The sequence below is a fragment of the Anser brachyrhynchus genome, assembly GCF_964034855.1.
Source record: "Anser brachyrhynchus genome assembly, chromosome: Z".
NCBI classification, from domain to species: domain Eukaryota; kingdom Metazoa; phylum Chordata; class Aves; order Anseriformes; family Anatidae; genus Anser; species Anser brachyrhynchus.
In genome coordinates, this window is record NC_137697.1 from 64,536,389 (window position 1) to 64,563,283 (window position 26,895).

The 26,895-nt window shown below is 43.1% G+C and overlaps 1 protein-coding gene across 2 annotated transcripts in view; it reads left to right on the forward strand.

Moving 5' to 3' along the window:
• The first annotated feature begins 435 nt into the window (after positions 1-435).
• Positions 436-26,895, forward strand: part of DGKQ (diacylglycerol kinase theta) — a 93,155-nt gene continuing 66,695 nt past the window's right edge. The window contains exons 1-2 of one of the 2 annotated variants that reach the window (XM_080573045.1): positions 436-704; positions 24,518-24,597. In XM_080573045.1, the coding sequence (XP_080429171.1) occupies positions 512-704; positions 24,518-24,597 (273 nt within the window). In that variant the 5' untranslated portion in view covers positions 436-511. The remainder of the gene's footprint in view (positions 705-24,517; positions 24,598-26,895) is intronic. The other variant, XM_080573044.1, reaches the window with a different exon arrangement.

Consider the following 26,895-nt stretch of genomic DNA (forward strand, 5'->3'; position numbering starts at 1 on the left):
ACGGCAAGCCTTCTCTTTCACCCAAACACATCATTAGAAAGCCTCCCGAGTGTTGCGCATTTCCAAACGGTGCTAGGTCCAGGTCACAAAAACTGTCCGGCTTAATGAGACAGCAAGAAACTGGGTCTCTTTAACAAGCATCTCACAGCTTTATGTCACACACCGAGACGCAGCGAGGCCTCCCCGCGAGCAGGGCTCCTCCGCCTCGCTGCTGCCTCAAAGGGTTTTCGGGGGGATTTTTTATTTATTTATTTAATTTTTTTTTGGACAGTGATTTTGACAAACGGGGCCTTCCCCCAGGGGTAGGCCGGCTCCTCCGGGCTGGGCTCGCCCCCGGGTTCCCCCCCGGCAGGCCCCGCTCCGCCGGGCGGCCGGCAGGCGGCGGCGCGGCGCCTCACGGAGAGGCCCCTCGTCGGAGCGCCGCCTCCGCCCGCCCCATGCCGCCGCCGCCGCCGCTTGGGGCGGAAGCGAGGGCGATCGGCGGCCGGTGCCGGGCGGCGAGGAGCCGGGCATGGCGGACGGGAGTCGGTCGGTGCGCGGCGGCAGCCCGGGCTCCAGCCCGGTGCTGGGCGGGCGGTGCCGCGGCTGGGCGCCGTCCGCCGTGCCGCCGGGTCACGGCTTCCGCAGGGTGACCCTGACCAAGCCCACCTTCTGCCACTACTGCACCGACTTCATCTGGGGGCTGGCCGGCTACCAGTGCGAGGGTAAGGGGTGTGGGGGGTGCGAGTAAATAGGGGGTGGTGGGGGGGAAGGTTTTTGGGGGTGTTTGGAGTGTTTCAGCGCTGCCCTGTCCCGCGATTGCTCTGCTGCGAGGCACTCAGCACCCCTGCGGGCACCTCGCAGCAGAGGCTTTATCGCAGCTCGGCCCGCTTTTTACCAAAACACAGCCTTGAAAATACCCCCCCCCCCCCGGCTTCCTCCGGCTCCAGTTGGGGGTGTTTTCCTAGTTTGGGAAGCTGGATGTCCGGAGTGGTTGCTCCCTTCCTTCGCTTTCCAGGATGGCTCCTCCGAGGGGTTTCTGCCCTCGGGATGGCGCGGTGAGGAGTTGCTGCCAAGCCACATCGGCTCAGATGTTGCCTCTAAAAAACCTCCGTCTGAAGCCTCCAGCCTAAACAAGTGTGTGCGAGAGGTAGCCAGGGAGAGAAAAATATTCGCAGCCTTCGTTAGCCGTGACATTCCCTGCTCAAAATCTGGGGGGAAATACCTACAGTACCACAGGGTACGCGCATCTCCATATAGCAAAGAGCGTAATATCACAGGACACGCGTGTGTCCTTATGTCAAAAAACTCTGTTTTCTTCTTTTTTGCTTTGTTCCTGCTGTTTTCAATCGGCTGTGTTCCTCGCTGTGTTTCTCTTTTCTGGTAACTCGCTGCTAAACGATGGATTTCACAAATACCTGATGTGTTATCTGCTGACTGGGGCTGCTTTTGACAGCTGTGTGCAGATCGCGGTGCCTCATTAAGCAGCCTGGCAGCTCACTCTTTCTGGGTTATTTAATGAACACTAATGCGTTTTCTCAAACAGTATTTGAAGTAAATTCTGTTTAATAATTACCTCCCTGTCACGTTTGCTTTAACTAGTGGAATTTGATCATTGTTCTATGGAAAGTAATAAAAGGGTGATCACTTAGGAGTGCCACATTGATCAAAAAAACAAAAATAACCCACCCTGCTTTTAGTGAAGGAAACGTTTGCGGTGGACTGAAAAACTTGGTGGATAATAGCTATCTCCTCTTTCTCCTCCCCAGAGAGACTGGGATTACAGGTGTAATTGCAGCTGAGCTGATCTCCTATTTAGCTGGGCTCCTTTCGATGAACGGCATGCAGGCTTCAAAATGAAGCTGCTCTGTGGCCTTTCTCTGGGTGGATTTGCAACAGCTTCTCTTACAAATCCTCTGTTTTCAGGTACTCAGTCACCTGATGATCCTTGTGTTTTGGTCAAAACTGGTCTGGACCAAACTGAAAGTTTCTAGACTTTGAAGAGAATTGAGCAAGCTGCAGATAAGACTCCTCCAAAGTAAAGGGGCAGGGGGGATAGAGCTTGCCAGTCATTGCTTTGAGCAGTTGTATGGCCTAAATGTCCTGGATTTGAGTTTTAATTGCAATCATGCTTTTGGCCTTGTGAAAATGACATCTTGTGTATGTGCATTTTCTGGTCTATGGAGTTTTTCAGTAAACCTACCAAACTACTCAGCACAGACTGGCACATGCCCACGCGGGTTATGTGGCTGTTTACCAAAATACAGGAAAGTATAATGAATGCTTAACACATTTCTGGCTGTGTGGGCCAAGATGAGCGCTTCTTCCCTTTTCTTCATGCAGAGTCTGAAAAGTACAGAGGAGAGATGCTCCGATGCTCTTCACATAAGGCACAGAGCATCCTGCATCTAATCCCTCTGTTTTAAGGTGAAGCTCACCTCTCCAGTGTAGGACCTGGAGTGCTGTCACCATAACTTTGCACGAGAAGGGAGGCACATCTGGGGAGAATTGCCGCTCTCCTGCTGGAGCCACATAGGTATTTTTGTAAGTGATGTTTTAGGTGGAAGCTGGTAGTCTTCCCATGTGGACTAAGTTGAGTTTGAAGATGTTACTGTCTTATGCTTTTGTGCACATATTTAGTTTAATCTCAGTCAACCAGGCTTGCAGATCTGTTTGCCCTTTTTTTTTTCTTCACATTTGTTTTCCATAAACCTTTTCTAAATGACTCTTTATTTTTCTTGCCACTTTACACTGTAGCTGTCACTTCCTTTGATAAGTACGTGTATGTGAAAGAATAAGTGATGTTTTGATTGCAACAAGAACAATGACTCTCTTGTATTCATCTTGCTTTCCAAAGCCTGGTCGTTTCAGTTTTGAGTGCGTTTTGAATTTCCTCAGGCTTGTCAGGGAAGAAGCGCGTAAGTGGCTAGTTTTCTGTACATGTATGTCTGCATCCTACAAGTTCAATATATAAATCTATTCAATACGTAAAGTCTATATATGAAACAAAGACAGCTGAGTTCTTATGGGTAGTGGCATTAATTTCATACACTCAAAAAATTGTTTGTTTGGTTTCTTTTGAGCAAATACTGAATTTGGAGTTTTAGATTTATATCTATCTACCAATAAATACATTCTCATCACAATGCTTTTTTTTAATATATATCTTTTTTTTTAAAAAAAAAAATGTGTGTAGGAAGATCTGTGGATGATTCTATGACCTGTATGTTCTGGAGGCTACAAAATCTTTTAGTACCATGAATCTTTCTAATGTGAAATTAAGTTGATTTATTTTAGCCAAAGGTAAGATGTAAGGGATTTAAGTAATAAGCAAGTTGGTTGGCAAATTAAACAGAATTATTTAGTCATTTTTAGGTTATTTTTATCTCTTTTACTAGAGCATTTATTGGAAGACACTATTAGGGTCTTTTTTGTGTATTTTGTACCCACTTCTACTAAGAAAATGTCATTCAAGCAGATAAGGTGCTTGTCTAGACATGAAAGCATTAAGTGAAGTAATACTTAGGGAAATAGCATCCTTGTTGTTTTTGTTTTAAGGCTTTCTATTCTAAGCAGAACCTCCAAACTTACTCCAAGGCACAGAAATTCCTGTTTCTCCTAGGTTGGTTCCACTGTTGTCTGACAGCACTTCAACTTTTGCAGAGTGCAATGCAAATGGTGAACTGGAGTGAAGTTTGTCATAAACCCCTCCATTAAAAACATAGCCATGAAGGATTTTTTTTAGGTGAAGCTGCTGTAATTCAAATATGCACGTCCCAGACATGGGCAAGGCACGCTGTGTCTTGCTGGTTTAGGAGAACAGGGAGATGTTCGAACAGCATCTCTGCAGTGGTCTGGAGATGCACATTCTGGACATCTTCTGCCTGGCAACTCTTCCACTTGAAGACTGCTCTGTCTAATTGGAGTCAAATACGGAGGGTGAGTAAGTATTCTGATCCTGGTTTAGTTTGAATCTGGGAGTTGGACCCGTAGCCGGTTTCTCTCTTCAGAGATATGGAAGCAGCAGCAGGGAATACAGAGAAGAGGAGTGATCCCCTTGAACTCTCATCCTTTCTGGTTAATTCTGTGCTTGGGTCAGGCAGCTGGAACATCCTTGACCCTGCTGGTTTGGTTCAGCTTAGTTTTGAGGGAAGTGAATGATCTATGAGATTCCCCAGAAGGTCTTAATGATTGCAGTTCAAAAGAAAAACAAATTATTCTGTCTTCCAGTGAGCTTGGCTTGCTTTTGTTGCATTTTAAACTAAAAATAAAAGCTGCAAGGAGGTAAAACCACAGTAAAATCTCGCTTCTATCCCACAATCAGTTTTAATTTTCAGTACTAGCTTTCTTTGTTCTGCAGCATGTTCCTTGTCAGTGGTGAGGCCTTTCAGTGCGACAATAGGTGTTTGATGTTGAGGTGCGATGTGAGTTTGTGGTTGAAGTGTTGCTGTGTAGATGTGACTGCTGCATTTAAAACTTACATTGAGCCATGTAGCTCTGAATCCATCTGAGGAACAAACACAAAGTCAAAAAATAAAAATAAGACAAAACCCCCAAAAACAAACAAGAATAAAACTCCAAAAGAAACTCTGAGACAGAAACTTAGCTCAGTTCTGGTCAAGCTAAAACATACGTTGGGAAAAAAGCTGGGAACACTGACTGACATAAGGAAAAATGCAATTTATTTACCGGTCTGCATTTGGAGGATAATCCATTTTGCATTGAAGAGAATTTCTTTCTTTTCACCCTCTCCCTCTGACAGTGCTTCAGAGAAAAATGTCATTGTCACCATCAGTGATGCAAAAGAAGGTATGGGGAACTTTGCAAGGATGAGCACAGCTCGTGTAGCTGGAAGCTATATTTTGTGTTGATGGAGTAGACCTACATTTGAGTCCAGGAACTAAATTAGGTGGGAAATAACTTGCTGCAGAAAGTGTTAAAGCCAGTAATCCAATACCAGGCTTTGCGCAGCACGTTTATATATCATCTCTGTCACTGCCTCAGTCCGACTTGGTGTTAAATGACAAAAGTAATAAAGAAGGTGCTCATCAATCCATCATGTTGTGGAGTAGCTGAGGGCTGCAGCTTGTTCTCTGCAGGTTTTCTTTCCAATCTTTCATCTAGTATTACTTATTTTTAAAATGTTCAGGTATTCCTCAGCCACCTTCTAGACTTATACCCTCTGGTTCCTTTCCTCTTGCAAGAAATTTTTTCAGTCTTCCTCTGGTGAGTTTCCCACGGACTATAGTTCTTGCTGTACTGTGTAAAGGGTCTAAAAAGCCTTCTATTCATTCTTGCAGTTGTGTGGGAGATGAATGCCTGACTAGTTATTTTTTTCTGATAAACAAAGCACATTGAACTCCAAGGCTTTCCTTGTAAAGCGTTTTCCAAACGCTGTACTTGAGTCCCTTAACAGCATTTTCTTTAAAAAGTTGGATAGACTGTTTCAATCAGAGGCGAGGTCAGTACTTTGTGTCTACAAAGGCATGAAGTGCCTTTCTGATCCTTTTCTTCTCATCCTACTTTCCAAGATATTTGTGTGCACTCCCCACAGCTCAGGTCCGGTTTCTTTCTGGGAGTCAGTGCATTGTGGTAGCCCCTTCCCTTTCTCCAGAGGTGGTGTGCATTCCTTGTTTCTAGATGTAGGAGTTTGTATTAAAGTGGGATGTAGCACATCTCCCCCAGTGACGCACGTCTCTCTGTGTGATTACTCTGTGCTCCTTTGGGTTTAGTCATCAGCACTTTTTTTTTTAAGTAGTGATTTTGCTTTTATGTCAATGTTTTCCTAAAATAACCTGTGGTAGCATTATGCGTAGTATCCTGGGGTTTCCTACATGAAATAACCCCACTAAGCAACCACGTTGCATTGGCAGTTGCCTTACAACAAGGGACCTGTTATATGTGATGGACATTGACTAACCTAAGCAAAGATGCTGGTCCTGAGGTGGGGTCTCCTGCTTATTGTCCAGTGCAGGATGACATGCAGTTGTTTTAGCTTTCATTCTCCTCTTGAAAGCTCATAACAGGTGTTTCTAGTGTTGCCTTTTATTCTTTTTTCCCTCTCTCTTGTTCTGATTTCCAAGTCCAAGGATAAGGAATTTTCCTGCATTGTTTTCAGTGAGTGCTCTTTTGGGGAAAGCTCCTCCTGGCTTGACTGTTTTCTCCTCTTTTATTATGTACACTTTAGAACTCATCTGCAGTGTTGCTTTTTCTGCTTACTATCCCATCAGAAATCTGATTCTCTTCCTTTGGAGCTTTTTTCTCAGGTGTCAGCATTTTCCTGAGCTATCTTTGACTCAAATTGTCCCCAGATGACTTTTGTGTTTTGGTTATGTTACATGTCTCCCAAAGTTGTTTCTAATGCTGCATTTCATCACGTCAAATTGTCATCTTTCCGGGCCATTTGTTGCCTGTGAGGTCCATCCTGAGCTGGCTCAAAGTCCCTGCCTGCTTGGGTAAACCCCTTTGGAGAAACTGCTTTTGCAACGCCTATCGAAACCAGATGAGTAAGTTACCTTCGTGTATTTACTTTGACTCAGCTGCAGCGTGGGGAAAGAACAGGATGTGTGTCTAGCATACAGCCCTGCTAAATGACAAAATGATGTCTTCTGATCACCTCTTGTTCTTTTTTTCTTTTCTTTTTTCCAGTCTTTTTGCTTGATGGTGCTTTTAAGTTGTGAGAGAAGGCTGTTAGGAAACACACCCAAGCAAAGAGCAAAAACTAATCTTTACATTATCACAGTGTGATAGGGAACTTGCTGGAAGCCTACTTTTTTTTTCTTCTAGGTGTGCATAAAGTATTCTTCCCTTTAAATTGTATTGTGTCCCACTGACACCTCACTTGTGGAAGTCCCATCAAGTCTGTAACTCAATAGACTAGAATCGACCCCTCATTTCACTTCCTGTGTTATTTTAAATATTTTTATTCTCTTGAATCTGGAAGAATGTGCGTGTTTGCATATATGCATATTCATGTATGCATATTCATATGTGTATGTGAATATAGATATAAAAGAGTGTGTTTGTATTTTTCTGTATGCCTTTGTTTCTTTTTTCCTATTTAAATGATTTAGTTTGAATGATTTATGTGGAAGTAGGATTAGGATTATACAGTATGCTAGTACTGTTTATCTGCTTGGTGACTTTTTTAATAACACATGTATGATATAGATTTCATGCCACTTGCTATGTAAAAACAAGATAGTTTAAGATCTGAAGCAACTCAAAGTGAGAAAAAATTGACTTGAGTTGACCAGAATTTAATCAGTCCCTGGAGGTTTTGCAGACGGAAGATTGCTGGAGGCATTCTGAATACTTTGCTAAACACAGGTGCTTAGGAGAAACTGAATGGTTTGAACTTCTGGTGTTAAAGTAGGAGGAGTATGTTGTTCTGTAGGGTAGTATTGGATTACACTGGTAAGGAAATAGGACTTCCAGTTTAAGTGTGAGATTAGGTAGCAAAAAAATCTCTGTTCCTCTTTGCATTTTTGACTTGGCAGAATGTGTCATGTTTGAATGCCTTGGTTTGTCGTGACGTAACTCAGGAAATGATACTGTCGTTTTTCTGCAGTACTTTCTCTGTAGCATGTGGAGATAAGAACTGGTATGCTCTGTTAAGCAGTAAGTATAGAAGTGCTCTACTAACCAGTTCCTTAAGTGTTTTGAAGGAGAATACTTCCTCAGTGCTGAAATCTTTGGGAGCTTCAAAAGAAGGCAGCAGAATACAAGGAAATTGCTAAGATTCCTCCAAGTATGAAGAGGGCATGTGGGAAGTATCTGGGTGTAGAATGAAAAGGCTCAGTGGTATTGAGTGCACCCTCACTAGGTTTGCTGATGACACCAACCTGTGTGGTGCAGTCAACACATTGGAGGGAAGGGATGCCATCCAGAAGGACCTGGGCAGGCCTGAGAGGTGGGCCTGTGTGAACCTCATGAAGTGCAACAAGGCCACGTGCAAGGTACTGCGTCTGAGCCGGGGCAATCCCAAGTACAAATACAGGCTGGGTGAAGAATCGATTGAGAGCAGCCCTGAGGAGAAGGACTTGGGGGTGCTGATTGATGAGAATCTCGACAAGAGCTAACAATGTGCACTTGCAGCCCAGAAAGCCAACCACATCCTGGGCTGCATCAAAAGCAGCATGGCCAGTAGGATGAGGGAGGTGATTCTCCTCCTCTACTCTGCTCCTGTGAGACCCCACCTGGAGTGCTGCGTTCACTTCTGGGGCCCCCATCACAAAAAGAACATGGAAGTATTAGAACGAGTCCAGAGGAGGGCCATGAGGATGATCAGAGGGCTGGAGCACCTCTCCTGTGAAGACAAGCTGAGGGAGTTGGGATTGTTCAGCCTGGAGAAGGCTCTGGGGAGGCCTTACAGCGACCTGACAATACCTAAAGTGGGCCTACAGGAAAGCTGGAGAGGGACTCTGTGTCAGGAGGTGCAGTGATAGGGCAAGGAGTGATGGCTTTAAACTGAAAGATCGTAGGTGTAGATTAGGTATTAGGAAGAAATTATTTAACAGGGTGGTAAGGCAGTGGACCAGGTTGCCCAGAGAATGCCCCATCCCTGGAGGTGTTCAAGACGAGGCTGGATGAGGCCCTGAGCAACCTGATCTAGTGGGTGGCATGCCTGCCTATGGCAGGGGGATTGGAACTGGATGGGCTTTAAGGTCCCTTCCAACCCACACCATTTTATGTCTCTGTGATTCTAGTCCTCTGAGACTGTAGGTCTTCTTTCTTTCAGGATCGAAAATACCTCTTGTGAGATGAAAGATTTTCTTCGGAGCTTACTTAAAATGCCAAAGTGTAAATCATTACAAACACAAATTTGCAGGGTAAAGTGTTTAGGGTTAGCATCCTGGACTGTATCTGCTACAAAAATAGCCTTTAAATGTTAGGCAAAGGTGTGGGTTGAGTAGCATGACCTAAGAAAAACAGCTTTTTCATGTTAACCACTTCTGAAAACAGTGTTGATGTGGAGGACTGGAAAGGGGGATTTCAGACTTCATGGATATTCACAAATATTTAGGGAATTTAAAGCTCTCTAGATACTTCTGCAAGTTGATGCAGAAATTCTGGGAGGCGACAGAGGCCATTGCATGTACTGGTGCCATAGTACCAGACTGGGATAGTTGTTCCTGGCCTGAATGCATGAGTTGTGTGCAGCACATCTTCATCCACTCCTGGAGAACTGTCATTGGTGTCAACAACAGCCCTTCAAGAAAGTAATTACAACACTATCATAGAAGGGGTTGGAGTTACAACTTGAGGAAATGGCACTCACAATTATGTTTGACGCCTGGATTGTGGGGAGATTTAACTGTGCAAATAGTAGATGCTGAATGAGAAACCAAGTGGGCGACCTAAAGTGAGGAGGTATGGAGGAAGAGAGGCACAACCTTCCAAAAAAGTGAAATATTGAATATGTTGTGGGAGGCACAGGGAGGGAATATGCTGTTTGTGCCATTGCAGGGAGGAGACAGGCTTTCATTGTAATATAAATCCTAAGAGCTGTAAGTTTTGAGAAAAGAGCTTTTGAATTGAAACACAGCATCTATTCCTCTATGGTTTCCTTTTGTTGTTTTTTTCTCTTGTGTGAAGATGGCTTTCCTGTGTGAACAATACCAAGTAAAGCAATTCTTGCTTTGGTTTCTGTGCCATTGACTGCCTTAACTGTAGTTTCCCTTTTTAATGATGATGAAAAGAAGTTAACCACTGCCTCATTTTCCCAGTAGCAGCTGGGCCCATCAGACCTCCCCAGCCAAATCCTTGGTCAGAAATAGGCTGAAGTAGCAGGTAAAAATACTGTAACGTTAAAAACACCCTTCAAGACAGTTAAGTATCCTCATGTCTATGCTGGTTCAGACCTCCTTTATTCTATCCCTCTTATCTTTTCTTCTATCCAGAATAGCTCCTCTTTTGGCAAGTGACTTGAGGTTTCTTGAAACTACTGTATTTTTCATTCAAGCATTATTCTTCAGTAGGAGCAAGTAGATTATTTTAAAAATAAGTCCTCCTCCTCTTTCTTCCCCCGAGTCTGGAAGGATAATGGAGATATATTACACTAATTCAGTACTTCAGGGGTAGATTCTGAATTTTATTGGTTTGTGAACTGAGCTATTGTATGTTGAAAGATCTGGTGCAGTTGTAGGAGTTGTATATAACATTTTGACATTGCAAGCTTCTGTTCTCCAGTTAAATGTTAATGTTCAGCTTCTATGAATTATATATGAACTTATTCATGTGAAGGAGTTCCTTAAATTCAAGATAGGTACAGGCCTGAGTCTCATCAGTGACTCAAGCCAATGTGGTAGAATTGAAATCACCACTCTTTCTTGACAGGAATCTTTTTAAAATACTTGAAATTTGTAATAAGATGGGAATGATGATTCCAAAAAGTGGCACAAAGATTAACACATTAAACTGGGAGGCTTCCTTTAAATACTGTGGGTGTTTTATTTTTTCCTCTGGTCTGCCTTGTATGAATCATTTACCTTTAGTTTCCGGATCATATCAATACCCTCAGAACAAACAAGCTGAAGAAAACATTGAGTGTACTTATCCAGCTGGCCCAGGAGCTTGTTTCTTTGGATTTATTTATTTTTAAATTCTTGTTTCTAGCTCAGTTTTTCACTCGAGCCCTGTAGTTTTGTACACTTCTGTCAGTGCTGCACTTTGGAAACAGAGCACTATAGGAATGAGGGGTAGGGGTTACCATGGCAACTGCTCTTTTTCTTTCTTCCCTTTTTTTGTTGTGTTTCATGGTGATGTGTTGAGATGTGCTAAATAATGTTGAAATTACCCATGCTAAAAGAGCAAGAGCACTTACCTTGTGTTACAAATATTAATAATTTGGCCTATGTTTAAGCAGTACATGGTGTTTCTTTTAAAATTATAACTGCAGTGGAGGTAGGGGGGTGCTATTGTAGTTAAGATTAACTTTGTTTTTTATTCTAGTCTTTTCAATTTTATTTTTTTTACCGCATTTTCATGTTCTGTATTCACTTTCTGAGAGGGGCAGTGAAAGGAACTGCATCTCCTGGGGAATCCAGCCCTCCTGCGTGCTGGTTATGTCACCGAGTGGAGGAATTTTGTTTTATGTGAAATGCTGCTGTTCTTTCCTTAATGCATTCAAAGACTTTGGTGTGTTCTGGAGGGAGATTTTTCTTTCTTTTATCCCAGGGCACTGAGCAAACTGATTTGGTCTGTGTGTGCGTGCGATACACGTGCACTGTACCTCTGTGCCCCCAGTGAATGCACCCTGTGGCCTCAGGACTGCATTAAGTCCTTTCCCCATGCTGTAATGTTCAGATCATCGCCAAATGTTGGTGTTTTGTGAGGGATTCCAGGCTATTGTTTCAACACCATCGTTTTCTGACAAAATACCATCATGGCATATGGAGTCCTACTATGGCTTAAATTCTGTTACAGTCTGCCCTGCTGATTTAACTCAAGTTCTTTTTAAAACCTGAAGTTGTGATTCTGCTATTTCTCCTTTGTGTGAGGAGTTGTTTTGGTGCGCGTCTAAACGTGCAAAAGTGTTAGCAGGACCTTTTTTTTTTTTTTTTTTTGGAGGAGACCTCTGTGTTGTTTACCTGGGTTTTCAGAAACTAGTTACTGACATGTGACATTGACACTGCGGTGTGTGAAGTCGTGCACGCTGCGCTGGGCAGGCAACCCACAGGAGCGATGCAGGGAACCATGCATGGCATTTGAGGGCTGGAAACTTACAATATTTAGCTCGGTTCCCCAGACATGATGATGATTTGGTTATGAGGAAGCTTACAGTGAATGTCAAATAGTTTTAGTGGAGTTTCCTTAAAACCGAGGGCTGGGGTGGGACCACCTTGTGGTTGGTGTTGTGCTGTTTTGCTCTGAATACTGTCAGCTATAGCTCTTTGTTTTGCCCAGTAACCCTCAGTCAGCTGGAGAAGGATGGTAAACAATTGACAAAGTTTCTCTTTGTAAAGCATAAATTTGAAAGCAGTAAATTGGAGAAGCTGTTGCAGACAATTGCTGCAGGGTGTTAAGTACCATGTCTTTAGTATTCATGACACTGGTGTGCAGGTCACTTCATCTAAGCTCTCCTGTTTTTAGCTGCTACACGTTTCTCTTCCCTCTTTGCTTACAGACGCTGCGGAGCTGGCATTTCTCTGCTGTAGCCCTTGTTTTTTTAATCCACAGTTCAGTTGATGGTGTGGGCAGTGTACACTAGGGGACAAAAGAGGCTTCAGCTTTAGACAAAGCCAGGGAAAAGAGTGTTATTTAACTGCTTTTCAAGAGGGTTGTCTGTAATGGCAGGTGATTTTCTCCTTATCCCTATGGCATCTTGCTGAAATTTTGAGTTGGCTGTCACTGAAAGATCCCTGCTGTGCCTTCCAAGGGCATGAGGAGGTACACCCCTTCCCTTCCCTGCAGGTGCAGGACCTCTGGGGGATTCTGACAGATGGTGGTCTGTAGGACCAGGGCATGCTCTCAGTGTTGAGTGTGGTGTCCACACCACCACACTGGGCTCAAGGCCTTTGCAGGTTTATTTGAACTCCAAAGTGTATTTACCCTGGGAAGGCAAAGGGGGGAAAGACGTGCCATTTTTGGAAAAAGCTATTCCAGCAGTTCTTGGAGAAGCTACATACTCCGTTTCAATGATGAATAATCTAGTTTGAATTGGTTGGATGTATCTTGTTGGTAGCATGGAGGGTTGTGGTTCTCCATTATAGCACTATGATGAGTGGAAAGAACGATATTATTTTGCTGCAGGTGCAGTGTGCTCGTTCTTCCGTCAGACCCCAAACTGGATTGACTCCTTCTAGCTACACAAAGGCTGCAGTTTGGAAGAGGTGGCAGAAAGCCAGGGCTCAGATGCGTGGGCTGGCATGTGGTTTATATAGGCAGCCTTCATCCTCTAGCCTGTTTGAAAGAGCTACTGGAGTGCTTAATTGTTGTCCCTCAGACAGGCAGATGCCCGTGGTTCAGAGCCTGAGAATGGGAGGCTGTGGTTGCTCTTTGCTGGGCTGAGAGTTGCAGCCAGCCCAGAGGCCTGTTGGTGTGGCATCGCGGGTGTCAATTCCCATGCAAGAGCCACTTCAGTGGAAAAATGAATTCACTGGACAGAAGGGGAAGAACTGCATCCCTCCAGGTTCCATGAAACTCCACGTCGTGAACAGGATGCCTCTTCCTCTGAGTATGTCCTCTGGAAACTGTCGAGGTAATTTGCCAAGTTCTCTCCCAGTGCTATCGCCCTCTTGGAAATTTCTCGTTTTCCAGCTGTGAGCCAGCATCTTGTCCCAAGACACCGTGGTCCTGTCATTGGCTTAATGCTCAAGGAAGGGAAGGTGTTGATGCATTCTGGATGTACATGTGAGTTGAGCACTAGCCATCTGCCATCTGTCTAAGGAAGAAAAAATCTCCTAATGCCAGGGACTTGTTCTAAGCTGAAACCACATGCCTTTGAAATCCTGTGCCCAAATTGTTTCAGAGGTGGGAAGTCTGACCCAGCTTTCTGTTGAGAGGGAGAAAGTAAAGTTTATGCAAAACTTACCTTTTTTGTTTATTGAAGCCTGTACTCAGCCAAACTGTACTGTTATTGGACATACCATATGGCACGGAAGGAGAGGACCTCAGCGTGTTGGCTGAAGAGCGTGGACTGTTCTTCTTGATATAGGTAGGGTGTCTAGGACTTTTGCTGGATGGGGATATGGCCTAGGGAGAGCCTCTTGACCAGGTAGAAATGGCACTTTTGCCGTGGTGGTACAGCCTGCTTGTGCCACTGTTTCTTGCTCCTGGTGGAGCAAAATGCAGACCATGGGTGGCTTTGTTGCCCCTGCAGCTGCAGGTGCCTTGGCTTTGCCTGCACAGCAGGGTGTGGGAAGCCTGCTCTGTGTGAAGCCAGGGGATGGAGGATGGTGAGGGTGCTCTTCTGACAGGTGAGGACCTGTTAGTTCATTTGTCAGTTCAGGGCTTACTGTGCTAGGGAGGATGGAGAAACAAAATGAGTTTTTTTGTTGACCCTGGGCTATTTGCAGCTTGCTGATGAGAGAGGAAGAGAGAGGTCCTTGGTGTAGCACAGGGGCTCCGTAAGGTTACCACAAATCAATCAGGCCTACATAACCAAATCAGTGCTTTTACAATTGATAGTTCAAGTATATCATTGAATTAATTTGACTCTGCTTCGTTATTCAGTGGCTTGTCTTGTTTTCACTCAACTTGTTTCTATGTTATTTCCTAACAGCATATCTGAAATACAAATGAGTAGGGATTCAAGTGTGCTGCCTTGAAATTACAGAGCTCAGATGTTTTGAAAACATTTCTTTTGGGTATCTGAACCTATATATAGAGCTTGCTGTCATGTAGACAGTTTTGGAAGCGTAAAATACCACGCTATCCCCACTGTGCAGGGGGAAACTGCATTTTGGTCAGATCGGGCATACACTTGTAGCCCTTTTTAAAGCAGGGATAGGTATGGCTGGTTAGTGGGTAAGACAAGAGTCCCAGAAAGGACCTGGCATGTGCGAGTGATCAGTAAGATGCTAAATGCTGAGAAAATCTCAACAGGTTTCCAAATCTTTGCAGATTTGCAGAGAAATGGAATCCACAACGTGGTCTAACTGAACTGTAAGACAAGCGGCAGCCAACATTTTCTCACTGCAGTGAGAGAGGAAGGTGTTTTAATGCCTGACTTCTTAAAGCTTTCAGAGATTTTTCCATCCCTGCCCTGCCATTGTTTGAGGTGTCCTGGGCCGGCCACAGCTTCTGGTGACAGCTTCTCTGGTGACATTTAGCAAGCATTGCACAACAGACTTCTAAACTTATCCTAGGTTGTGCCTTGCCTGAAAGAGCACACCAATATTGCATACAGGTCTTCGCATGTTTCTGCTGAATTGGGAAATAAGCTGGCAAGGACCATGGCTGCATCCAGCATTCCTCTCAGTGAATAGTCACAGTATTCAGACTGGCCTGTGGTCACAGTCCTAAACAAAAAAGCTAAATGTGTCAGGGTTGGCAAGCAGTTACAATGAAAAAGGAGCTCAAAGCTGTGTAGCAAATGTGAAATTTAGTCCTGCAGTCTTCCTGTGAAAAGAGAACAGTGCTTTCAAGTTACTCATGAAAAGATTCTCTCATCCATTAGCTTGAGTGCTCCTGTTTGTATAATCTACCTGATAACAATGTGTTTTATATTCATTTTAAAAAATGAAATTAAAAAAATGTATATTTTTCTCCAATCTGTGACTGCTTAGCCTCTGGGCATTTCCTCAAAGCTATTGTCTTCTAATTATCAATGGATCTCTTCAGTGAACACAAAGGCAGTCCTGCTGAGCAAAACAGCCTCCTCGCAGGACCGAGGACAACTGCACGGGTGAGGGAAAAGGCCCTACAAGGCAGAGACACTGTAAGCTTAGCTTGTATTTTGGCCTTTGTCACATCAGGAACGTGCTCTGGAAGAGCAGGAGGGGAGGAGAAAATAACCTTCCTAATTTTGACCAAAATAAAACTGTTTTGACTGTGTTAGAGTGACTTGGCCTGAGTTGTCTTGGTGCTCATATGCCCTTTAAGTCCCACTGATTCACTGTTTGGAAAGTAGAGACTGTTTGAGTTGGCTTGCACAACAGGTTTGAAGTTCTGGTTTACTCCATGGCATTGCTGGATTTCTTGTTTGTTTTTGCTGCGTCCATCTATAGGCAGTTGCACTTCCTTCTCCCATCCTTTAAGTACACAGCAGCAGCAACACCTTCTGCGCAGAACATCCTTGCCATTGTGTGCATGTGTATTTTTATTAAACTGATCTGAGCAAGCTGACTCCTCCATTTTCAACTGCTCTGGACCCATCTTTCTTCCCCAGCTGTTCCTAGCAGCCTCTTCAGAAACCACTGCCATTGTGCTGAGACTTGGAGCCCTGCAGAGCTGGAGCAAAAGCTACGCCATCTCTACAAATGCCGACACATAGGAGTGTTGTTTTGGAAACCTTTCCAGGTCCTGGACTGAAATAGTTTGGTTTAGTGATCCACCAGAAGTCAAAGGGGCCCTTCTGTGGTTTAGGGTAAAGTTGGGGAAAGTGGATGAACTGAATAAACATTTGCTGTCTTTTTCTTTCTTTCTTTCTTTCTTTAATTCTAGCGGTGATAGCAAGTGCTCTTAATAACAGAGATGTTTTTCAACTTGCTGAGCACTGTCTTTTTTCTTCTGGGAGGAGAGAGGTAAGAATAACCACCTGAAAGACTAGATAAGATTTGCCACTTTGTGTTTTCTGCTGTGCTTTCTGTTCTACTGTCAGTACATGCCCAAAATAAGCCCCTTTGAAGGTTGAAATCACCACCACCACCTTGCCTCCCTATCGGAGCTAGCTGTAAAAACAGTTGCAAAGAGAAAGGAGGATAAATGGTTCTTTGTGGTTGTAGCAAGCAGGGCAAGAAATGCTAGACATACGTTGTAATGAGGGAGATTCAGCTTGCACGTCAAGCACCAGGCTTCTAACAGCCAGGACTTGGAAGGATACGGGGTGAGCTGTGTTGAGGCTGTGGATTGTCTCTCCTGGGTGGATTTTTAGAGCATGTTTGGCTGATGCCTGTCAGGAATGCAAGATTAGCTGAGCTCCTGAGGCTGTTTGCTGCCTGGATTTCTGTAAAAATTAATGTATTACATACATAATTTCATTACAGTTACTCTGGAACATACTGAGATTCATGCCCAAAATAGTACATACTTTTGCAAAAAACAATTTTGAACAATGTAGGTGTGTGCTACAGAAATAAAAAGTTGTTTAAACCGTAGCCTGGATGTTTGAAATCAACTGGGGCAGAGTTGTTACTGCTCTTCTGCCTTTCTTCGTGAGTTGAGTTTCGGTTTGCAGCTCTGAGAAGAAGAGGATTTAAATCCTAACGCTTCCATCATCGTTTGTGTTCAGGAATGTCCTCATCTCTTCCTTCTTGAGTAGGTGTCTTTTTCAGGATAAAACCATGTGAGACCTCTGAATTCCCACAGGGGTTTGTTCTGATAAGTGCCAAGATTCTTCTGTTAATTGCAGAATTTGTAGCCTTCTCAGAGTGGAGTTGGAGAATGTTTCATAATTCTGGGGAGAGGAAATGCCTGTAGCTGGAGAATAGGTTGCAATGTTGGCTTGATGTAGCACAGGCAAATTCAAATACTCCCTCTTGTTCTGGATTGTTGATGCCTTGTTTAAGTTGCTGATGTACAGAACAAAGACTTGTAAGAATTATGTCTATTTAAGAGAAATATTTACGTTGCTAGAAGTACCGATGGATATCTCTTCTCACCGGTAACGTTGACAGGAAGCCTGGCAATGTAGTTGTGGGTATAATTTACCTCTAATTCATTCTTTTGTCTTGATAAAAATGAGACGTATGTTACGTGTTCTAGTTTATAATCTACTGTATTGGCTTGAAGGAAAATAATCTTGGCTTCTGTAAATTGTTGTGCTTCAGGGAGTCACACTGATTTACAGCGTATGAGAGTGACCCTAACTCTTCAGGCTGTGTCAGGTGTACTTTCTCTGAAAGCCTGCTCTGCTCTTAATGTTAGTGCTCTCTACTGCAGTTAATGAAAATGAAAAATACTGAAATTATTGAAAAAGAGTTGAAAAATTTACCCTGCTGGAGTGAATTACCTCTTTGGAGGAAATGGCATGAGCGATCATTCTTTCTGTAGTACCTGCTGCATTTAAAACATTTCCTGTGAAGCAGAAGGCTTGAAACTGAACCGCATATTCTTCATGCTGCCGTGAGACTGCTGCTCTACTTGGTGCCTCAGTGAGGTGGGTCTGCAGGACCGCATGCGTGGCAGCGTGACAGGAAAGATGCACGCACTCTGCCTTTCCAGGGAGTCCACCCAGCCCCCAGCAGCAGACCCATATTTGTGGTGCCCACCACCGTGGAATTTGCAGCCTGGAGGCAGGTGCTTCTTCAGTCTGTCAGCTAGCAATGCAAGCTCTCATCAAGGTCCTGTTTTTTTTTCAGCCAACTTCGCTTGGCAGCAGTGCTGCTGCTGGTAGCTGCTGGGATTTCTTCAGCTGGAAAAGCAAAAAATTTATTACGGATGAGTTTTATCTGATGCATAGAAAGCATTAATGAGTTGAAGGTTGTGGTGTGAAGGAGGAGAAAGAGTCCTGGGTTGTGGTGTATTTTGATAAAGAGAGGAAGTGCAGTAAAGGTAGAGATGGGGAAAAATAATTGTACCTGTGTCTAATACAGGAAGCTATTTCTAAATGTGCTCAGTTTTTAAAATGAATTCATAGAATCATATGAAAATGAATTCATCAAAGTTTAAGCCTAAAACACGTGAGCACAGCAGCACATTCCAGTTCAAGGTAGGAGGAGTACTTCTAAAGTTGCACTTCAGATACTCATTGAGGACTTCACCGCTATTTCCCCATCTACTGCTTCATCTTTTTTACAGATGACCCTTTCAGGATGATGTATGTTTGGAGAGCTATCATCTGTAACACTTGCAGGCAACTGATGTTGGGTAAAAGCTGCCCAAAATTTAATCTAGTAGAAGCATCATTTTTTTTTTTCTTCATCCTGTAGTTTCCATACATTCAAGGAAATGCTGGCAATGCTCCCCTGCCTCCCCAAAGGGTGGTCTGGTGCCAGAGTCAATTGTTGGCTGTAACCACAGACTTTTCTTTGTCTTTTTTTCTGAACATCTTACCAGCAGATATATGTGCCAAGGGTAGCGTACACAGAAAGGACCTGTCTGGAACTGAAAGTTGGCATTCTCCATGTGTGAAATGCTGAAATAAAACCACACTGACTGCAGGCCTGCTTTTGAGCAGCAGACAGAAGCGATAAAGGGAAGCAATGAACTTGGACAAGGTTGCAGGTGGGATCTTGGCTGTGGTGTCTTGGTAGGGTGGGTGCTGCTCCAATCGCCTGCCACCCCCCTCTAAAAGGTCAGTAGTGAGCTGAGAGTTTGAAAGGGACAGCAGCTGCTGAGGACTGCAGAAGATTCTTTGTTTTGAGTGATTTAATTTCAGTCCACCATTGTATTCCCAGGGGTTGATGAACATAAGGTAGAGTGCTTGAAGGGGAGAAACATCTGTACAAGTGAAGGGCTTCACTCCCCCCTGGTCCCAACCCCTAGAACACACGCTATGTTATACAGCACATCTTAGGTTACATGCACAAGTTACCTGTGTAGCCTTTTAGGGTTTTTTTTGTATAGAAATGCAGAGAGTTTTCATTTGTGCTCCCTTTTCATATGTCAGGCAATCCTGTCCTGTAAACCCTCTGAGACAGGGATTTCTTCCAAGTCTCAAATTTAACAAGATGCCCCAGAGAATTATTGCTTTTCATTTAGCTTTATTTATATTCACATTAATGAGTTGAGTATGTGCTTTAATGTGTTGCACTTAAGTTTTTCCAGAAATGAAAAACTTAATGTACACTGATAGCTGGGAAAACAGTTTTGAGTTACCAGCCCATTTGTGGCTGAGCTAATGTTTGTTTTAAAAACAAGAAGAAGCCATTTAGTTAACTAGGTCGTTCAGTAATCGGTAACCGTAGTCAAAGGATGAGAATAAACTTTGGCAGGTGCTTGCTGAGAGTTGCAATTTGCACAGGTGAGCACAGTGCAAGCTAGTGAGCTCTGGCGTTCGTGCAGGACTAAACAAAATTGTTATGTGCCAAGTCACCCAGACAATATTGAGGGGTTGTGTTGTTGTCACTTCATGATGGGAGATGATATTTTCCCAGTGCTGTCCGTGCGACAGGCAGTTGGCCAAGACGTTGTGGTGTTCCTTGTGAATTACTGGAGCTTGCTGCAGGTCTCCTGTGCATGCAAGGCGTACACGGAGAGAGCTCCCTGCAGCACCAAGAGGATCAGATCGCACAGACAGCAAGAGGGGATCGCTGGAAGGAGGAGAGAGCGTGATTGCTGCTTGTGATGCTGGTGCACCTGAATTTTGATGTGTATGGACCAGAGACAGAGGATGATGTCAGGATGAGCTCAGGCTGCAATCTGGGAAATATCTAGGTAAGCCCTGCTCCAGGAAAGCATTGGAGGGTGTGTTTGGAGGAAGAATTGCAGTTTACTTTGGAGGTGCTTTTGTTAAGTTCAAACTGTGTGCCCACTGAAATGAGATGGATGCTCTTGGGTTATGAACATGCTTGTCAGTAGGTCCAGAGTGAGTCTTGTGTTAAGTTTATCACATTTCAAGGAGCAAACCTGCTTTGGTCTTTGTATTGACATTCCTTGATCCTCCTTGGAGAGCAATTTGGTAGCTCTACTTTTACAGCTACGAGTGCTAAACACTTTTGTATTTAGTAAATGTATAATTAGACTTAAAAATAAAATTGATAAAGTTAAAACATATATATAAAAAAAGATCAGCAAGTTCATTATTTATACACTTACAAATTTTATGTTAAAAAATAGCAAGATTTTGAATTATGGTGAACATCTGAAAGAGGAAACAAAAGTATTTTTCAAAAACTTACAGGATTCTACTCAAGACTGGTCTGTTCAAAAGTGGGATATGGTTGTGTGTTAAACTGGACATTTCACAAGTGACTCTCACCCAGCCCACCATTGCATGGGACATTGGTACGCTGCTGGGGTCTGTACAGGACGTAATCCAACCTTTTCCTCATCCCGTTTTGTGGAACCTGCCTGGAGCTCTGACTGGAGGACAGAGAATAAATGAAGGTTACGTGACAAAGTGTGGCTTTCTGGAGCGTTTTGATAGCCTTTGCTTTGCCAGCAAGCGTTGCACAGCTCAGGAGTTACACAACAATGCCCAGCTCTGTTTTCTGTTTCTGTGCGAATGTGTGTTGTAAATCTGTATGTTCATGGGCTGTTGCCATACAGACACGTTGCCTTTCTCTGTGGTGCCTGCTGGCTACCTGGCTTCTTGCTGTGCATTGAGGACATCTAGTTTTTCTTGTCGTTGGAGTCACCTCTTACTGGGCAGAGGCAAACAGAGGAACAAGGGCAAGTTGACAAAATGATCGCTGCTGTATGCCTGAAGCTAGGTGCTTGGAGACAACCCAGCCTTGCAACATCTCTTGAAATCATGTCAGTTCGTTTTTCTTCAGTGTTGAGCCGTTTTATGTGGCTTGCGCCTGGATATAGGTGCCTTGTGTTAGATGTCCAACTTGAAGGTTGCAGACACTTCAAATACAACCAAAGTGCTCGTCTTTCCCTTCATCCATGCTATGTGAGGTGCTTTTGGTTATACTTAAAATATTTAACTAAAGGAGGCATTGAGCACTCCAGCCTTTCCAGCCTGACTGAAAACATCAGTTTTGTATACACTATCTGAAAGTTGCAATTGCTTTCTTTTGACTTACGCAGCTGACAGATATGTCTAATGGTAGATTGTTACTGGGTTTAAATGCACAAACAAGTCCTCTTCCCATAAATAGAACACTGCTTTCCTTTTAAATGTTTGTTTTTTCCTCAAAATTTTTGTCTTCTGAATCTTCACATCGTGTCTTCTAGCTTGATCTTCCTGGTCAAAGATCACCCCTTAAATATATGACACCTGGCTGTCAGAATTTCCAGGTTTAAGTTTGTTGCCTTTCTAGCAGTACTGACGCAGATGTGCTTCCCCACCCCAAATATTGTTCATCTTTCAGTTTGGCTTTCTTCAGTGTTATTTTTTTTCTTTGGAGGAATGTGGAAAACAAAATCAAGGTGGTGGCTTGTGAGAGTTTGCTTGGCCCCTGTGGGACAGGGAAAAGACACTTAGCTATGGCTATCCTCTCTGGTGAACGCGAGGCACATGACAAGCAGTGGAGGCATGTACCTCCTGAAAAACTCATGGAAATCTTTCATGAAGAATGTTGGAATCTCCTTCTGAGCAGTGCTATCTCCCGCATTTGTCTGCTAACATTTCTTAATTTGATTCTGTGCAAATGCTCCAACTTTTCCATTAAAATTTTAGGAAATTCAGTACTTTGAATGTTGTCTCTATCTGTGATAACTTCTGGCTTTCCCAAAGTTGCTGGCTTGAATTCTTTAGTACATTTTTCTGTGCCCTGAGATGTTTCTTCAGCTGAACCATGAGGTGCTGCCTTTATGCCGTGCCATGTTTTGCTGCTTCTGCCACCACGAAGAGAAAATTGGGTAGTGCAGTGCAGTGACTTGGGTTGTCTGCGTAAATGGAGAACGTCTCAAGGTCCATACCCACAGGAGAAGGCCCACTTCTGTTGGCTGATTCAGAGCATTCTTCTGTGAATTCCCCAAGGTGTTTCTGTAGGGTTTGGTTGACTTGTTATTGAGTGCACTTAAAATTTAAGCAGTAGCCACCTGGTCTTGCAGACTTCTGTTGTCTGCTGCTTCTTCCAGATCAAAAAATTGTGGGAGCCATCTACAGTGCATTGCTCTGTTCTTCCCTTTGTGGTCTGACTACTTGAGAACCAGGAAAATGAAGAACGCCGCCATTTTGTTGAATTTCTTTAGTCACTGAAGTTTTCTCCTTGACTATCTCTCACCCCTTTGTGAAGTTCTTGTCAGCAGCCTGTATGTGTTTGAGGCTTCTGTTGTCACCTTTTCTGGGCTGGGGACTTAGGAACCTCTGTCAGCATGCTCCTGCCAGCACCCCTCACCTAACCAGGTTCAGCTAAGCTTCAGGCACCACCTGCAAAACAGTGAAGAGGCTTCCTAAACAAATGGTTGGGGCAAATGTTTTCTGGTGGTAGCGTGTGTGGTAAGATCCAGACTGGTGGGAAGTGGGCCGCTAGCTTAGGTGTGCAAAGGCTGCAGGAAAAGTTTGCACAGCAACCAGTTGGCCTTCCTGCAAGCCCGAATGGAAATGTTGTGGAGACCAGAGGGAAGACTCAGTTTCACCTGTCTACATCCATGTTGTGATAATATATCTAAGTGAATTCATAAGAATTCACCATTCTGGGTCTGACCTGCTTTTTTGGAGCAGGAGATGCATCTTTTGTCTGCCTGGACGATTACTGGGTTCTCCTTGGTTTCATCTGTGCTGATATGCTGCATGCTCCTTTATGTGACATTTACATATGTTGGTTCAGCTCTGAGAATCTCCTTTATCATCCCTTCGTTGGCTGTTTCTGCTGCTTACCTGCCCCATTGAGTCAGGAATATTATCAACCATAAAGACATGTGTAACGCCTCATAGCACCAAATAGAAGGTCTTGATCTCCTCTGTCCCTACTTCGTCTTTCATTTCTGCAGTGGTCACCTTGTTCAGCCATGGATGATGAATAGTGCAGCAACGACTTGCAGTGTGTTTTTTCTCCTTGACTTGCAGACAGATGAAAAGCAAATGTCAGCCAACCGCACATATTAAAAGGAGTGCTTATTTGAATGGGGTCCTCTTCCTTTCTGTGCCACCAAAAGGAAAGGTTGCTTTCAGTGGGCTGGCAGTAAACCACAGAAAGGAGTGGGCCTGCATTTAAATTGTTGTGTTGACATGAGAGAGGTGGTGTTGTGAAATCACAAGTAAATGAGCTGGAGAAGAGGGAGGAGAAGAAAATGGTCTGATTTTGATGGCGTGAGCACATACTACCAGTAACAGCAACGTAAGTCCTGCACATGGGCTGCAGATGGGAAGCTTGACGTGGGTTTTCTGCAGTTGCTCATGAAACTTAGGAAGCGTGCAGCATGCTTCTGAAAACCAGGGACGTGCAAAAACTTCATGTGTACCATGATCGCTGCAACTCGTGAGGGATCTTCTGCCAGAAGCTCTGGAAAGATGCTTCCACGTGAGGGACTGAGGCCAGAGCTTGTATGTTTAAGGCTTCGTGCTTGAAATGGAAGAGAGTAATTCTGAAAGGTGGATGACTGTAAAGCCATACCTGCATGGCTTATTAGTTCATTGGTGCGAGGTTGTGGGAACAAGATAAAGAATCCCTTGTTTCCTGTGTGCAAACTAAACATGTAAACCCGCAGTACGGAGCTGTGGAAAATAGCATCCCCATGAAAAGCGATTCATCAAATGCTGCCTTGGTCAAAATGCATTTAATAAAGCTTGGGTGAAATCCTAAACCTGATACTGACACAGTAATAAATAAATAAATACATAAATAAAATAATTAATTGCTCTTGACTTTCAAAGCTGCATGTAACTGCTGACTTTTAGTTTTGTCTCCTTCATCCATTACACTCAGTGAGTGTGAACACTGTCTTCCTATTTATTCCTGTCGCATGCACTAGCTCTTAGAAAAAATCCCTTTTAAACATGTGCATCTACTCTGGCAACATCAAAGAGATCTTTTGGACCACAGGTTGCTTAAAATCTCTTCTGAAAAATTAAGAGCTCATTTTGGTGCTTACAGAGAGCGAGTTGGGGGGAATGACTTGCTGCTGGCCTGCAACGCATTCAGATAAGCTCTCCTCCTTCATTTTCTATCACCAACATCTTGGTAACAAAACTGGCTGGAGGTGTATGACAGTCGTGTAGATACCATATCTAGTGGAGAGCAAATGTGATTAAGATGTTTTTCCAACCGTATTTCACTACATGTGATTATTTTTTGTTGTTTTCTTCTTTTTTTTTTCCAACCAAAATGTCCCTTCTTTGTGAAAGACTTGCTTACAGTTCTTTGTTTGATTTCCACAGTTTGCAACTTCATGTCTCATGAAAAGTGCCTCAAGAATGTCAAGATACCTTGTTCATGTATTGCTGCCAGCCTTGTAAGGGTGAGTAAGCACACACTGTCATGTCTCTTTCTTGGCACAACGGCACAGATTTATCACTAGCTAATATGGTGTAGTACAATAGTGGCTTGTTAATATTGAAATGCTTAAATCAATCGTGTTAGTCATCACTTAAGCTTTTATGGCTGCTCAGAGAAAAAAATTTACAGTTCCTTTGAAACTTCCCTGATATGGGCAGCTGTAGACAGTCTGTCTTCAAAGAGTGGTTATTTGCATTCTTTAAATATTACTAGACGTTTTTAATTGTCATTACCTGGAAGTCTCACAGTAATGGAATGAGGTGACTGATTGAAATCAGTGCTCTCAGGAAACTATACCATGTATCATACTTGAAGAACTCTGTCTACCACCATTTTTTTTTGCAGTAATTACATTTTACTGGAAAAATGCTAAAGCTTTTTTGAGTAGTGAAGAGGCTGTGTTTGGCTTCTATTGATTACTGATCTTAAGAATTTGCTTTCTTATTGTGTCCAGAGGATAAAGGTGTTGCATTAAAAGTATAGGACTTAAAAACCCCAAAATAAAAAGACAGGGCTTCCAATTGATGGTAAGAGTTCAAATGTATGTATTTTGGTTGTTAATAAAGTATATTCTTTTCAGATGCCCTGTGACCTTTTCTGCCCCATGACTTTAAGTGTAAGAGAGGGATTGATTTTGAAGATAATAATGTGTTACAACTATGGTATTAAGAAGCTAAATTGAGGAGAAAACTGTGTGTTATCCACCTGGGGGGAAGAAAGGGCTGAGAAACTTTCTAGATAAGTAGTTATACACTACAAATACAGTACGGAGCCTTATGCAAAAGTCAAATGAGACATTGCTGCAAACTCAAAATGAGTAAATGGTGAGCATTACAGACCTCACTGACTAAAACCATGTTTATGAGATACTCACTGTGTAGATCTGGGAACCTGCAAGAGGGAACTGTATTTCCTTTTTTGTATTCAAAAAAGCTTTACAGGTTCCTTTACGTCATGGAAGCCTATGTAGGGAATGTTAGGAGAAGGTTTAAAACAGCATGTAACTAGAGTTACAGGAAGCAGACAGAGACATTAGCTGCTCTTTTTTATTTAATGTGCTTTGTCTAGATGCTACTGCTGTTCAGCCTTTGCTACATGCTTCATCTTCCCCACATACTTTCATCTTGGGAGGTGTAATTTAGATTGGGAAAAAGTTGTCTGTTTCACAGAATGTTGCCGGTGAAAGAATAAGAAATATTGCTATTATTCTTACAACCCCCAGTGAAGGGACATGTAGGTGGTGAGAAATGTTATTACTAAGAATTATCATCTCTACTGTTTCAGTATGCTGGCAGTCAATTGTGGCATGGGAAAAGGAATGATGAGTCACAGAGAAGAGGGATCTTTAGGGGCATAGTACATATCTAATTTAGAAGTATTCATTTAGTTCAGAGACAAACTTCTAAACATTTTTGACTTCTTCTTTCGTGAATTTGCTGTGCATATAATTCATTGTTCAAAATAGTACTTGTTGCTTTGCTTTCGCATGTTGAAAATCATGCACTGAAATACATTAATGGTCCTACTTTCACCAGTCATGGGCATCAGTTTGTTTGTCAGGGGTTTGTTTTATTCCCTTGATAACTCCTGTTCTCTACTTGCCCCAACACATATATTTGATCTAATTGTTGTGTACGCATCAAATCCAAATAATCTTACTATGCAGTGGAACTTATGAGCGCTGTTGTCTGCCCTCAAAACTGTTTGCTGTTCAGTGTTGCTGTATTTAGCTGTGAAGTCTTCTGCCTTATCCATGTTAAGTTGTAATGATTATGTTTCAAAAATACAGGATTGTGCTATTCTTTCTAGACAGGCTTGTCATCCTTGACATAGTCATCCACGTTGCATTAATCCTGGTCTTCTGTGGAAGTGAAATCTGACATATGGGAGATGCTGTTTTGCATGCAAGCTCTGTCGAAGTAAATGTTGAATTTGGCACTTGCTTCAAAAACATAACAGAGCAAAAAATGAATGATGGTCATTTACAGAATGTGTGGAGAGTTTATTTTCTTAATCTCTGGGCTCTTTCAGATAACTTGAATGTATCTTTTTATGAAAAGGTCCAGTGTAGGAGGGATCACAGGTAGGATTTTTTTCTGATACTTCCTTTTAGCATGTTAATATTCTGTGTATTACAGAAATTAGATTTTTTTTAATCCCCTGGATTTCATCTAGAGAAGAGGGCAATCGCTAAAGCTCATCAGACTGTGTGTCACTGAATACTAAGCCAAACTGTCAGAGAATCATTTTCCAGCAGACA